Here is a 15,589-nt window from a genome sequence, read left to right as displayed (position 1 = left end):
CGGGGAAAAAAGACCGGAAGTTGAAAGAGAGGGCACGAAGTTCTCTTCTCGCGAGATTTGTGAGCGTCCATCTTGCTTCTGTCCCTGACAGATTCTCCTGTCGGGGTCACTGTGGCGGGTAGATTGCTGTGTGGACGCTACCTGAGAATGCTGTCCCGGGTGGTACTTTCTGCCGCCGCCGCAGCAGGTGAGAGGTACACACCCTGGTCCGGAATAGCAGAGTGATTGTAAAACAAGGCGTCTGAGGTTGCTTGTAGCGGGTGGGAGGAAAGGGCGTGAAGAAAAGCGCAGTGAGACTTGGGTCTGAGTGGAGAGTGAGTAGCGCGGCTCAGAAGGTGAGTGTGGGGTCTTGGGGCGTAGGAATGAGGAACGCTTGGCCTTAGTGATTGAGCTCTTGGGGCCGAGGAAGGGGCAAATCAGATTTCACTGTGACCTTGCTAACCTGCGCCTTGTATTTTTGTAGCCCCCTCTCTGAAGAACGCAGCCCTCCTCGGTCCAGGGTAAGTATGAGGGATGCAATATTTCCTTTCATCCTTGCTCTATCACCTCATTTCACTTATAGGTTAATCTGCTTTTAGCTTTAGGCCAGTAATTACCTTTATTTTGGTTGTATTGGAACACTTAACATCTAATTCACGCGTGGTCCTATAACTGCCTGGAACACTATTGTATCATCTAATAGCAGAGGTTAAGAGAAAAAGTAATGTGTTCTAACTAAACTGTTTAGAAACTGGTTTTGCAGTCTCCTAAGCCCCGCCCCTCTCCCTTGTGACCTTCAGCTAGACAGAGCTGCCGCAACCTGAATCGGGGTTACTAGATTGCACACCCAAGGACAAGTTTTGTTAAATAAAAAAGTTAAACATGTAGTTTTTAATCTGTCTCCCAGATTCCAACTTTACTGTCAGATCAGAGAAATTTTTCAGTGTTTCAGCAAATATTTATCTTGCCCCTCCATAACCAAAGATACAGAAATGAGTATGGTTAAGTACCTACCTTCACACAGCAGAGGAGGTAGCTATAGAGTAGTTTACAATGAGGACTCCGAAGCTGAGAGTAAACCTGGCTCCTCTGCTTAACAAGCTGTGGGACCTTAATTTCTCCACCTGCAAAATAGAGATAATAGTACGTTATGGATTATGAGAATTAAGGGATATAATTCCTGGGAACTCTAAAAACAGTACTTGGTACATAGTACGTGCTTAGTAAATATTAGAACCTGTTATTAATATTATTTCATAAAGCATGTCAGTTTTCTTTGGAATTTCTTTTTACTTCCAGACTTCATCCTAAATCTTGCAAAATTTGGTAACGGTCCTGTGTCTTGAAAAGGTGGTTGTGGTTTATCTGTAGTTAAATAAAGTGAGACTAATTGGTTGCTTCCAACTTCACAAAGTAGATAGATTCCATATAGACACATAAACAACTCTTTGTAGTATAGGTAATAAATACATATATAAGATGTGAGGAACATCCTTGATTTCTCTTTCACATTTCATATCTAATGCATTCATAAGGCTTTTCTTTCTTCTTATATCCAAACTCTGACCACTTCTCTCACTACCACTACTACTGGAGTGTGAACCACCATCATGTTCCATCTAGGCTATTTCAGTTGTCTCCTAACTAGTCTCCTTAAATCTATATTCTTCTCCATTACAGGCCATTCTCACAGGAGTCACAGGGATTATGTCATTTCCCCACCCTTCCTTTGAAAAACCCTCCAGAGCTGCCTGTCCCACTTGAAATAAACCAAACTTAAAATAACCAAGAAGGTTCAACATGAGTTGACCCCATCCTACCTCCTGATTTATCATCTTACCTTCTGTTTTTAGCTCATTTTTCAGCCATACTGACGTTCTTGCCATTCTTTCAAAAACTGCCAAGCTTATTGTTGCCTCAGGATCTTTATACTTGCTCTTCTCTCTTTTCCCGGTCATTAGCTCAGATGTCACCTAATCTCTCCCAAAAAAGCCTCCCCCCGCCCCCACCCATTGCTCCTTAGCCCTTTCCCTCCCTAATTTACGTGGAATTTACAGCTGTCTGAAATTGTGTGTGCGCCTATACGTTCACACACTCCAAACCCCCATTAGAACGTCTAAAGCTGAGACTTTGCTTATTGTTATGCTGTTGGTGCCTAACATAAGTAGAGAGTCTGTAAGTGTTTTGTTTAGTGAATCAGTGTTGGTCCACAATTGGAAAAGCATTTGTAAAGGATATACTTGAGATATTCTAAAGGCTGGTTGGTCTTGGCAGTCCTTAAATGAAAAGCATACCAAGTAGAAACAGCATGAGGCAGTCTTTTTTATTTTGAAAACTGCACATTAAGTCTCTTCGGTCGTGTCTGACTCTGCAACCCCACGTACTGTAGCCTGCCAGGCTCTGTCCATGGGATTCTCCAGGCAAGAATACTGGAGTTGGTTGCTGTGCCCTCCTTCAGGGGATCTTCCTGACCCAGGGATCAAACCTAGGTCTCCTGCATTGCAGGCAGATTCTTTACAATCTGAGCCACCAGGGAAAGCTGTCAGTTCAGTTCAGTCGCTCAGTCGTGTCCGACTCTTTGCCATGGACTGCATCACGCCAGGCCTCCCTGTCCATCACCAACTCCCGGAGTTTACTCAAACTCATGTCCCTTGAGTCGGTGATGCTATCCAACCATCTCATCCTCTTTCGTCCCCTTGTCCTCCCACCCTCAATTTATCCCAGCATCAGGATCTTTTCAAATGAGTCCACTCTTCGCATCAGGTGGTCAAATTATTGGAGTTTCAGCTTCAACATCAGTCCTTCCAATGAACACCCAGGACTGATCTCCTTTAGGATGGACTGGTTGGATCTCCTTGCAGTCCAAGGGACTCTCAGAGTCTTCTCCAACACCACAGTTCAAAAGCATCAATTCTTCGGCGCTCAGCTTTCTTTATAGTCCCACTCTCACATCCATACATGACCACTGGAAAAACCATAGCCTTGACTAGACAGATCTTTGTTGACAAAGTAATGTCTGCTTTTTAATATGCTGTCTAGGTTGGTCATAACTTTCCTTCCAAGAAATGTCTTAATTTCATGGCTACAGTCACCATCTGCAGTGATTTTGGAGCCCCCAAAAGTAAAGTCAGCCACTGTTTCCCCATCTATTTCCCATGAAGTGATGGGACCCAGATGCCATGATCTTAGTTTTCTAAATGTTGAGCTTTAAGCCAACTTTCTCACTCTCCTCTTTGACTTTCATCAAGAGGCTCTTTAGTTCTTCTTCACTTTCTGCCATAAGGGTGGTGTCAATCTGCATATCTGAGCTTATTGATATTTCTCCTGGCAATCTTGATTCCAGCTTGTGCTTCATCCAGCCCAGCATTTCTCATGATGTACTCTGCATATAAGTTAAATAAACAGGATGACAATATACAGCCTTGACGTACTTCTTTCCTGATTTGGAAGCAGTCTGTTGTTCCATGTCCAGATCTAACTGTTGCTTCCTGACCTGCATACAGGTTTCTCAAGAGGCAGATCAGATGGTCTGGTTTTCCCATCTCCTTCAAAATTTTCCACAGTTTGTGGTGATCCACATAGTCAAAGGCTTTGTCATCATCAGTAAAGCAGAAATAGATGTTTTTCTGAAACTCTCTTGCTTTTCCGATGATCCAATGGATGTTGGCAATTTGATCCCTGGTTCCTCTGCCATTTCTAAAACAAGGTTGAATATCTGAACATCTGGGAAAGCTGTAAGTAGTTGCATATGGCTGGAGAGTAGGAGAATGAAGGAAGAGGAGGCTATAAAACTTGACAGATGCTGAATCATGTATACTATGTTAAGTACTTTGTTTACTATGGCCAGAAGAGAGCCTGTTGGAGAGTTTTAAAGTCACGTTTGTATTTTAAAAACTTTAAAAGCAACAGGGAGGGACTGGGTTGAAGGGTATTTGAGGAGAAGCCCAGAGACCAGGTTTTGATTGTTAACTTTCTTAGGCAAGAGTAGCTGAGGGCTTGAACTGAGGCAGCCAGTTAGGGAGAGGATTTGTGTCCAACTAAAGCTAGTTCTTTTTTTAAAAAATTATTTATTTTTTAATGAGACAAAAGATGAATATGTTAATGATAAAAGGTAAAATTCGCAATAAAGCACGTTCTTTAGTGCTGTGATTTAAATCAGTTCTCAACCTGGGACAGTTTTGCTCTCCGGGAGACTTCTGACAATGTCTAGAGATGTGTTTGGTTGTCAGCACTGGGTAGGAGGAGGGATGCTACTGGCACCTGACGTATAAAGGATGCTGTTAACTACAGTGCACAGAGAGCTTTCCACAGCAAAGAATTGTCAGTTGTCCAAAATGTCAATAATGCTGAGATTGAGAAACCCTGATTTACCTAAGAATCTCGAGCATGACTCTAGGATTTCAGAAGTCAGTATGGTAGCTCATAATACATTGGGAAGCAACAATATTTGGAAGACAAGCAATGAACCATAATCAGTGAAATAATATAAACTCTTACATTGCAAGGAGACAAGGGAGAGAATGGGGAGGTGAGGAACAAAATCATACTGATAATTTGAAAGAGACTAAACCTGACAGCAGATATGAAAAGACTGGAGGATTTTATTTCATCAGAATATTAATACGTCACCAGTATGCTGTAACTGTTGAAATGCAATCTTAAGTTACTTTAAGACAGGAATCGTTTGCAAATTCATGTAAGAGTACAGTAGTTAAAGCCCAGTAATGGCAATAGCAAGTTCTCAGTTTGTGTTTGTAGAATGAATGGATTGGTCAAGCTGTACTTAAGAGTATCATGTTCAGTTCTGTGTACTTCATTTTTTTTAAACAAAACCAGATTGCTGCTTGTGATGAACAATCAGGTTTGCGAAGGAACTGAGATGTTTGTTTAACCCAGATACATGGGTGTTATTTTACATAAGAAATGAATAAAATTAGAACTAATCAATAGAAGTTTTAAGGATGTACGTAGCAGTTCAAAGGATGAGCGTAGAGATATCCAACACTGCAAAAGCATGTTTCACTTAGTGGCTGTTTAGCACCCCGTCACAGAGTATTCAGAAAGGTCAAAGTTCTTGCCATCAGGGAGCTCACAACACAGTGGCCATGTAGTAACTAACCACTTACATAAAACTTAACATATGCCAAGCACCATTCAATATACTTTACATTTTTTAACTCAGTTAATCCTCACAACAACCTTCTAAGGTCATATTCTTTATTTTACTTTACTTAGAGACACAGATTACAAAGGCATAAATTAGAATTTGAACCCAGATAGTCTGACTGCAGAGTATTTGTTCTTACATATTTTAGTGCTGGTAATAGATGTGTAAGGTGCTAGACAGATGATCTATGAGATTTCACAGAGGAACTCTAGTATTGGGTAGAAGGTTACATAAAGCTTTAAGTAAGTTGTTTCCCCTTGTCACAGTTAATTATTAGAGCCTGGCCTTTCTGTTCTTGGTTTGTTCTCTCTCCATTAGGACAGTGGGAAACTACCTTAATCCTCGTCCCTATTCATTCTTTCTACAATAGTTCATATGTTGTGTTCTCTTTAAAGAATGGGCTTTAAATGTGTATAATTCCTACCTCTAGGGCATTGCAGGCAGTGAGGATCTTGCACACAGGGCAGCCAAGTCTTGCCCCTGTACCACCTCTTCCTGAACATGGCGGAAAAGTTCGTTTTGGGCTGATCCCTGAGGAGTTCTTCCAGTTCCTTTATCCTAAAACTGGTGTAACAGGTGAGCATTTGCCCAGTGTTTGATAGTATGTTTGGATGCTCTGGTTTATGTTAATCTCGAATTTTAGTGGCTTCTTATCGTTTCCACATACTCCAGAAAAAAAAAGTCAGCTGCTTTCTGAATGCCTGCCCTATCCTAGGCACTGTTCTAGGCATACAGTGGTGAACTAAAGTGCCTACCATCATGGAACATATTTTCTTTTGTAGGATAGACAATAAAGAAATGAGTAACTGGGGAATTTTTTGGCACTCCGGTGGTTAGAACTTGTGCTTTCACAGCAGGGGTCCAGGTTCCATCCCTCTTTGGGGAACTAAGATCCCTCAAGCCATGTAGAGTGCCCCCCCCCCCCAAAAAAAGAATAACCATAAAATGCACTTTCAGGTAGTGATGGAAAGAACTATTGATAAACATAAAGCCAGGTAAGGCAATAGAGGCTATGTATTGTATGTATAATTGTGTGTGTGATTATGAAAAAAAGAACTGGACTGGACTTAACAGTTTTTTCCTTTTAAAAAGGCCTAAAATGTCCTGAACTCTTTCATTTTTGTAATGTGGTATGCTTTCACTTTATTTAATCTGTTTAACAGTTCTATGAAGACATTTTTATTACCCAGAAGAACTAGAAGACAACTTGCTGAGGTTTATTCTCTCTTTAGTGACTGAGTAGTACTTAAACATGGGTCCTCCAGTTAAGTTTAGTGTACTTTTTATTACACACACTGCTCCTCTTGCTGTATCCAAATATAGCTATGACTATGAAACAGTGGAAATCAAAGATTTTTTTTTTTTTAATCTCTCCAAGGAATTACGTAAAATAGCTTTTCCATAACTGAAATTGTGAGAAACATCAGATTTCCATAGATGATAAAAATGCTGCATGTGATAGGCCTTTTTTTTTTTTTTTAATAAATTCACATTTAAAATATATACATTGAAGGCAGTTTTTTTTTTTTTTTTTTTTTTTAAGTGAACTGTTTAAACTTTGTATAGGAAACTGGGTAAAACACATTTGAGAATGTAACCCTTTTATTCTCATAGTATATCCTAACATCCTTTGGTACTTGTATTGCTTAGAAACACTGTAAACTGCTTCCCCCAAAGACCTGTCTTAAATCCTACCTAGCATCTTGTGAGGCACAGAGGAAAATCCTCAAGAAAAGTACATGATGGTTTGTATCCTTTCAGAATTCATGACCTGGTTAAAGAAAAGGATGGCTATATTAGAAGCATTATAATAAGGTGATGCCGGAAGTGAAAGTCCTGTTACTTAGTTCTTTTACTTACATGCTGCTTTATAGTTGTATCTGTTTTGTTTTGTTTGCTTATTTCCAGTGTCAGGTTCACATTGAGTAAATAGGCAAGAGTGGATAAATTTTATTCTGACCAATGTCCCCCACTTAATAGATAGTATATTTTGCTACACAAATTATTCTCAAAGTAACTTGACATTTTTATAAACTACTTCCTGTTTGTTAAGCAGTTATACTAGACACTGTATACACTGTTTTTTAGTTACATCAGTCCTATGAAGAAGGTACTATTCCCATTTTACAGTTCAGGAAACTAAGCTCAGAGATCATCTGTATTGTCCAGTGTTGCTAAACTGCAAAGTCAGATTTCCATAAGTCCAGATTGTTGTCCTTTCAATTGTACCTTACTGGTTCTCATCTAGGCTTTGATCTTTGAATCTGATGATTTAAAATCATTATTAACTTTGCCTAACTGGATACATGTATGTGTATGGCTGATTCCCTTCTCTGTTCACTTGAAACTATTACAGTGTTGTTAATTGGCTATACCCCAATACAAAATAAAAAGTTTTAAAAAAGAGTAAAATAGGGAGGAAGAAAAACCTTTGCCTTCAACTAATTAAATGCAGAAGTATCTCTCTCTCTTACCCTTTTAGACATAACATGTCTATCATAAAATAACTTTTTCTTCCTTTTAGGACCCTATGTGCTTGGAACCGGGCTTATCTTATATTTACTCTCCAAAGAAATATATGTGATAACTCCAGAGACCTTTTCTGCCATATCAACAATAGGGTTCCTTGTCTACGTGGTAAAAAAATATGGTGCCTCTGTTGGGGAATTTGCTGATAAACTCAATGAGGTAAGAACCATAAATCTTATTTCCCATTTTAGACAGTACTGGAAGCATCAAAGGAGAAGGCAGTGGCACCCCACTCCAGTACTCTTGCCTGGGAAATCCCATGGACGGAGCAGTCTGGTAAGCTACAGTCCATGGGGTTGCTACGAGTCGGACACAACTGAGCAACTTCACTTTCACTCTTCACTTTCATGCATTGGAGAAGGAAATGGCAACCCACTCCAGTATTCTTGCCTGGAGAATCCCAGGGACGGGAGCCTGGTGGGCTGCCGTCTATGGGGTCGCACAGAGTCAGACACGACTGACGTGACTTAGCAACAGCAGCATCAAAGCCATCAAGTGACAGGAACAAAGCATATAAAAATGAATCTGTTTATAATGATTTCAGTTATAAATGGTAGTTACTAATTTGAGATAAATTTTTAAAAACTACAGACTTTCTCCAGCTTTTCCGTAGTTTTGTTCATTCAGCAAGATACTGCATAGCTGCTGTGAGCAACTCTTGTTAAGAATTTGTGCAATTCTCCTTATGTGTGGGTGTCTTCACAAGTGAAGAAAATAAATCTTTTTATTACCCTTGATACTTTAACTGATCTTTGTTGTAAATATAATTGCAGCAAAAAATTGCCCAACTGGAAGAGGTGAAACAGGCGTCCATCAAACAAATCCAGGATGCTATTGATATGGAGAAGTCACAGCAGGCACTGGTTCAAAAACGCCATTACCTTTTTGATGTCCAAAGGGTAGGTTTCAGAACTTTCACAGACGAGTGAAATTACTGATATGTTTATACTTAAAACAGAAATTTACAATCTTATGAAGGTTGTATAGTTTGAGCATAGTTTACTTGGAAAACAGAATGTTTGGGTGGGGATAGGCTGTTAAAGCTATTTAAACATCTAAGATCCCTCAAGCGGATAATTAGAATTATTACTCTAAAACTAGAGAGAATAAAAAGTAGAACACATTTTAAATCCACACAGAAAGCTGATTTAAAAATGACATTCACTGTAAAATAACAGTAGGTGAAATACATGCCATGCATTTCAAACATGCATGTTATAAGAAAGTCTTAAAACATAACATGATCCCTAAAGATACTTAGCACATTATGTTTGAAATCCTCAGAAATCTCTTCATGCGTAGGTTAGAGCTGGAGAATTCTTCCTGCCTCATAAATAATATGTCACACAAAACATGGCTTTTGAAGATACAGCTTTTTATAAGAATCAAATGATAGTAATTAAAATTTTTATTTATTTATGAAATATTTAATAGGTATATTTTAAGTGTGGACACTGGTCAAGGCAAGGTGCTAGGATTACAGCAGAGAACACCAAGTCTGCTTTCTTGGTGCCTACTTTCTAGCCAAGGGTTGTGAGAAGGAAAGGAAAAAAAAATTAAGCAGATATGAATGTCAACTTGTGTGAAATACCTGTAGAATAATGAACTTATGTTAAAGGAAAAGAAATTTTAGAAGGAGGGAGTTGACTATTTTGTTCGGCAGTTTAGAAAGGCTTCTGATGTGATATTTGAACTTGATATCTGAGGAAATATTGCAGACAAAGGGAAGAACAATCACAAGGGCCCTAATCCTGGAAGCTTGCTTGGTATAGACAAGGGAAAGTAAGAAGGCCAACATAGCTGAAGTAGAATGAGTGAGGAGGAAGGTAAGAGGAAGCAAGGCAGAGGGTGGCCAAGGGCTGGATCATATGAAGTCTCATAGGCTTTTATGAGAACTTTGACTTGTACTCAGAATGAGAGAAAGTCATTGAATCTTTTAGGCAGAGGAGTGATATGATCTCACTGGTGTTTTGAAGAGTCACTCTGATGGCTTTGTTGTAAATAGCCTTCAGTCTTGCATGTGTTGGTTTGAAATGCCTGTGAGTTAGCCAAGTAAGAGATACAAGAGTCTGGAATCACTGGGAAGAATTTGGACATCATGAGCTTACAAGTGGCACTTAACAGCTGTAAGACCGGAACAAGAAGGAAAATAACTGGTGGAAACAAGGATTAATTTGTAGCTGCCCTACTTAATGGTCAAGTAATAAAGGGCCTACGAATTTGGCATCGGATTTAGTAATATGAAGGTTGGAGACCTTGGTAAGGGCTGTTTTAGTGAAGTGGTTGGAGTAAATTAAAGGAAAAAAATGGAAGAGGAGAATTGGAGTCTGGGTATAAATCACTGTCAAAATTGTGAAGGAGTTAGAATATTGTTAGGCAAAGAAATTAGTAGCTCAGAGGAGAGGATTTAGTAATCAAAAGAGATTTTTTAAAAGATAGAAAGTATAATTACATGTTAGGATCTGATAGAAATTAGTAGAGAGAAAATTTGATGAAAGAAAGGGGTATGCTTAGGGAGGAATTTGCTAGAGCAGTGTCCTTCCGTAGGGCTAGAGGGCTTGGAGTACACAGGTGGAAGGATTGGCTTCAAGAGCATCAGCAGTTCCATAGTTAAAGGAAGGCAAAGTATATGAGTATGGGTTCAGGCAGATTGGCTGATATAGTGGTACAAGTTTGTGAAATTCTTTGTTTCCTTTTTCTCAGTGAAATAGGAAGTTAGGTCATTTGCTGAAAAGGAAGGTAGTCAAGGCAGTATTTGAGATTTGAGGAGAAAGAAGATAGGGCCTACTTGAGCTTAATATCTCAAACCTTTATACTTAACAGGGAGATGTGTAAGGATTCTCATTACAGACTAGAAGATGACAATACCCCTGTCACTTTATTGATTATTATTCTGGAGGCAATAGGTGATATTAGAGAAGAAAAATAAGAAGTATAAAAGCTAGAAATGAAACCTTAAAAGAAGAAAAAGACATGAAAAATAATATAATACCTTTGGAAAGGCAAGATGTTTCCAATAAGACAACAAAATCCAGAAACTTGGGTAGTGATGGATGTTAACTAGACTCATTCTGGTGATCATTTCACAATATATACAAATACCAAATCATTGTGTTTGTCTACCTGAAAGTAATATTGTATTTCAGTTATACCTCAATTTTCAAAAATCCAGAAAACTATAGGAGGAAAAATTGTTAAGTTAATCTCATTTTAAAAAAATTTAAACTTTGCATGTAGAAATTACCATAAACCAAAGTTAGAGATAAAAAGACACTTGCATTCCATGTGATCCAAAAGGGTAGTTACCTCAGGATAGACCAACATTCCAGTAGAAAACTAGGCATAGGACATGAACAATTTTTAAAGATATAAGTAAATGTAAATGACTTCTAAGTATATAAGTTTTCTCCTTATATAATGACAATTAAAATTGATAATTTTTTTCTGCTTATCAGAATAGCAGAAAGTAAAAGGTTTTATAAACACTGTTGGTCATGCTATTTGTGTTGCTGGTGAAAGAATGGAGCAGTACAACTTTTCTGTAGAATTTGACAGTGTTAATCACAATCTAAAATGGATCTTTAAGAGCCTGGGCTTTGTAGCCTGACCCCTCGTATTCAGGCTTTGGCTTCATAATTCAGTGGCCCTGTAACCTTGGACAGATTCCTTGGTTTCTGCCTCAGTTTTCCTCACTGTAGAATGAATATAGTAACTATCCTGTGGTATGATTTTAAGATTTAATTGAAGTGACACACAGTGTTTAGAAGATAGTAGATACTCAACAGATGTTAGCTATTTTTTGTCCCAGCAGATATTCAGACATAACTGCAAAGATGTAAACTGCAATATGTAGTCGAAAGAATTATAAGCAATCTAATCTGTTAATAGACCTTAGTTAAATAAATTATGAGTTGTGAGACACAAAAATAGTAGAATCCAATGTAAGTTTTAAAATTGAGATGAGTCTATATGTCATAACCAGTAAAAGTGATGTTTATGTGTGTACATGTACATATGTTTTGTTTATTAAGTATTTCTGGGAGAAAATACAAGAAATATAGGAAGATGATAGCCTATGAAGGGGCTGGAGAGGGCTTATTTTTTACAGTAAATACTTATAAATATATTTTTGCTATATGCTGTTAGTTTTTTTTTAACCAGATGCATGTATTACCTGTTCATATTAAACAAATGAATTTTGCATAAAATACAGTTAAGTGGTAGCTGTTTTAAGAGGCAGAATCCTCAGAATGGAAGTAATCCTTTATGCAAGCAATTTTCATCACTTCTTAATTTTGCTTCAGAATAACATTGCTATGGCGTTGGAGGTTACTTACCGGGAACGGCTGCATAGAGTATACAGGGAGGTAAAGAATCGCCTGGACTACCACATCTCTGTGCAGAATATGATGCGTCAGAAGGAACAAGAGCACATGATAAATTGGGTGGAGAAGCGTGTGGTGCAGAGCATCTCTGCACAGCAGGTACATGATGTTTCAAAGCTTCTGGAGTTGTATTGATAACTGATAGTATAGGGATAGCTGGCAGGGAGTCTTTAGCCTAGCAGTATTGGGATAGCCCTGGTTCATTTTTCTGGCTAGTGGTAACCTAGAAAGGGCTGCACAACTGCCATGGTAGGTTTCCTCCTTCCTCAGAGCTTGGTTACCAAAAGGACTCTCACTCACAGTGGAAAGATCACTGAGAACACTCGTTGTGGCTGACTTAGGTTCAGGTCCCATCATCTGGGAAACATTAACCAACATAAACTTCTCTGTAAAACAAAAACTGGACAAGTCTATTTCTGAGCCTCTTCCATTTTCTAATTCTGTGATATCTATTCCATTTCCTCTCCTCAGCTGCTAAATTCATTGATCTTGAACAGAAATGTTTTCTATTTTATCTGTTTATTTATTTTTATGTACTTGTTTATCACTTGATTTCTTCTTTCCCAAATAAAGAGTATACTTAGGCATTTCTGGTCACTTTCAGCATAACCCAGTGCTGGAGAAAAACAGGGTCTATCGATATTTAATGAATTGGGTTTTTAAATTATACTCTTATATAAAAGTGATACACTTATTTAAGAAATTTGGAAAGTACAAAAGAGACAAAAATTATTTTTATTCTTTCTTATCATTGTTTATTACTAATGTTTGTTAGGTTGGTCCTATTCAAGCAAGTATTAGCTGTAAAATATAACATCAATGGCACATGGTTACAGGATTGTCTAGCTTCAACCTCTAGACAGGTTTCACCCATAAAAGCTTTGAGCCAGGAGACTTTAACTATTCCCTGGTTTTGCTTTATTAAATAATTGATTATCTCCTATGTAAGGCTAGAATCAAGATTGCTGGGAGAAATATCAATAACTTCAGATATGCAGATGACACCACCCTTAAGGCAGAAAACAAAGAGGAGCTAAAGAACCTCTGATGAAAGTGAAAAAGGAGAGTGAAAAAGTTGATTTAAAACTCTCAACATTCAGAAAAAAGACTCTTGCTCCTTGGAAGAAAAGCTATGACCAAACTAGACAACATATTAAAAAGCAGAGATATTACTTTGCCAACAAAGGTCCATATAGTCAAAGCTATTGTTTTTCCAGTAGTCATGTATGGATGTGAGAGTTGGACTATAAAGAAAGCTGAGTGCTGAAGAATTGATGCTTTTGAACTGTGATGTTGGAGAATCCAACTCTTGAGAGTCCCTGGAACTGCAAAGAGACCAAACCAGTCAATCCTAAAGGAAATCAGTCCTGATTATTCCTTGTAAGGACTGACGCTGAAGCTCCAGTACTTTGGCCACCTGATGCAAAGAACTGACTCATTAGAAAAGACCCTGATGCTGGGAAAGATTGAAGGCAGGAGGTGAAAGGGACAACAGAGGATGATCTTTAAGCCAGTAATCCATCTTGAGATTCTATAGTAACCTTAGTGTCTTACAGGAGGTATCTTTTAGAATTACAGTGTTTATACCCTTCTGTGATTAGACAAGGTCTAACCAGCTTTCTCTTTCCTTATCACAGGAGAAGGAAACAATCGCCAAGTGCATTGCAGATCTAAAGCTGCTCGCAAAGAAGGCTCAAGCTCAGCCAGTTCTATAAACACATCTATCCCCATTAAGACAGCTAGAAGCAGTTAACTGACTAAATGGAAACTAGTCAATGTGATAAAATCTTTCTATATTGCTATCTACTGAAGTTACAGTTTACCTTTACTATAAATGAAAAGTTTTGAGTCTGATATAATGAGAGAATTAAAACAATCTGTTGGCCAGTAAGATCTTTCTCTAATTCATCTTGCTGTACATTTTGAGTTGTCCTGTGATCACTTTTTAAATAAGCAGTTTCTTTGAATAAAATTTGGTACCTGGCTAAAAACTGTCAAAGTTATAGTTAAAATTTGTAATTAGTTCAGCCAGGTTAACAATAAAATGACAGTTGAAACAAAGTTTTTCGAGATGCATAATTTTCTGAAATATTATTTCAACATTTATTGGTAAAAAATTAAAGATGTCACTGAACTGATAATCTTAACTTATTATTAGTGGTAAGCTATTTCTTGCTGCTAGGTTATGGGGAATTTAAAGCTTTTCGGTGTTCTTAAAATGGCTAAAGGAAATCATATATCATTGACTTTATTTTTGCTTTAATAGTATGTCTGCAGAAAATACTGTGGACTCAATGTGTCATAAAATTACTCTCAAGAATCCATCAGATAGAAAATTCTGCCTTTCCATAGGTTTGTCTGCATTTAATTCTCATACTTTTAGAAGGATTTACTTGTGAACAAATGGATAAAACAATCATTTAGGTCAATATTGATGGCTAATGTATTCATCTTCTATAGAAATCAGATTGACATCATTATTAAGATGTTGCTTAAAGGACAGTTTTCTAGGGTCAGTAGATGTTCCAAATTATTCATTAAATGAAGAATTGCGGTGCTAGGCACAATCGTACAATGGTCACACAGAGATAAAAAGTTCCTACCACAAGGTGTTAATCTGCTGGAAAGGGAGCATATATGATACAATACAGATTTTAGTACAAGGTGTTTTGAGAGTACCATTTTAGGTGGTCTAAATAGCCTCATCGTTTCTCTTGTGTATAACTATATCAGTCAGTCTTGAGTCAGAAGCACAGCTACTAGGATATGTGTTTATATGTAAGAGATTTGACTTTATGCTCTTGTGGGAGCTGGTTAAGCAGTCTCTGTAAGCTCTTAATCTTTGTTTCTGATGAAGGAACTTGACATGCATGGAGCAGGCATTTAAGAAGGGAAGATAGATGTGAAGTGGGAGAGGGTAGGAACAAGTGGAAATTACAAGCACAGATTGAAACCCTTGTCAGTTTTTATTGCCTCTGATCTTCATGGTATGATTGTCCTGCAAAACCCGAGGCCCTTCCTGATATTCCTGGTTCAAAGGTTAGAGAAGCTTAAGGATGACCCAAGGAGAGAAGTTGGGAAGTTACAGCCCTGCTAATACTGCTGAATCAACAGATCAGCAACAACATGGATAAGCCATAAAGTAGTTCCTACTTGGCACCTGCAAAGGCAGCCAGGCGTGAGGCTGTCAGCCCTCAAGCCAGTCACTTCAGACAAAACAGCTTCCCCTGGGACTCCTCATAAGGCCACTGGATCCGAGCAGAGACTGACAGTGGGCCCCATAGTTTCCAGAACCAGTAACCTGTGAATACATCCTATATTCACACAGCACTGCAACATGCTGTGGGTCAGCCACACAATGTTCTGCCACCTGGACATTACTGTAGCAGCTAGCTACAGAGCACTTGCTGCTCCTTTTGGACAAGAATGTGCTATAGGAGTTTGTTTACCTATGTGCAAGGACTGGGGTGTCACAACCCAAAGTGAAGCCAGTCAGGAGTGAGACAGAGGTAGTAAGCTGAGCAGGGAT

At 38.4% G+C, this 15,589-nt stretch overlaps 2 protein-coding genes across 2 annotated transcripts in view; one reads left to right on the top strand and one right to left on the bottom strand.

The window, feature by feature from the left end:
* Positions 1-40: 40 nt before the first annotated feature.
* ATP5PB (ATP synthase peripheral stalk-membrane subunit b) lies at positions 41-14,121 on the top strand. Its single transcript, XM_061121169.1, has 7 exons — positions 41-187; positions 464-500; positions 5,577-5,722; positions 7,671-7,834; positions 8,449-8,574; positions 11,980-12,159; positions 13,698-14,121. Exons 1-7 carry the CDS (start codon positions 148-150, stop codon positions 13,773-13,775), a joined length of 771 nt encoding a protein of 256 aa, XP_060977152.1. The 5' UTR covers positions 41-147; the 3' UTR covers positions 13,776-14,121.
* Positions 508-15,589, bottom strand: part of ADORA3 (adenosine A3 receptor) — a 49,297-nt gene continuing 34,215 nt past the window's right edge. Inside the window, exon 7 of the mRNA XM_061121162.1 lies at positions 508-1,103. Coding sequence (XP_060977145.1) covers positions 996-1,103 — 108 coding nt within the window. The 3' untranslated portion in view covers positions 508-995. The remainder of the gene's footprint in view (positions 1,104-15,589) is intronic.

This window comes from Dama dama, chromosome 20, assembly GCF_033118175.1.
Source record: "Dama dama isolate Ldn47 chromosome 20, ASM3311817v1, whole genome shotgun sequence".
Lineage (NCBI taxonomy): Eukaryota > Metazoa > Chordata > Mammalia > Artiodactyla > Cervidae > Dama > Dama dama.
The sequence above is the reverse complement of the archived record's forward strand: the minus strand, read 5'-3'. Positions and strand labels throughout refer to the sequence as shown.

What these genes read in the sequence shown, in the direction of transcription:
- ATP5PB (XM_061121169.1), top strand. Translation starts at nt 148, where the DNA reads ATGCTGTCCCGGGTGGTACTTTCTGCCGCCGCCGCAGCAG. An exon ending in TTCTGCCGCCGCCGCAGCAG is followed by an intron (nt 188 to 463) that starts GTGAGAGGTACA and finishes GTATTTTTGTAG; the next exon opens with CCCCCTCTCTGAAGAACGCA. An exon ending in AGAGCATCTCTGCACAGCAG is followed by an intron (nt 12,160 to 13,697) that starts GTACATGATGTT and finishes TCCTTATCACAG; the next exon opens with GAGAAGGAAACAATCGCCAA.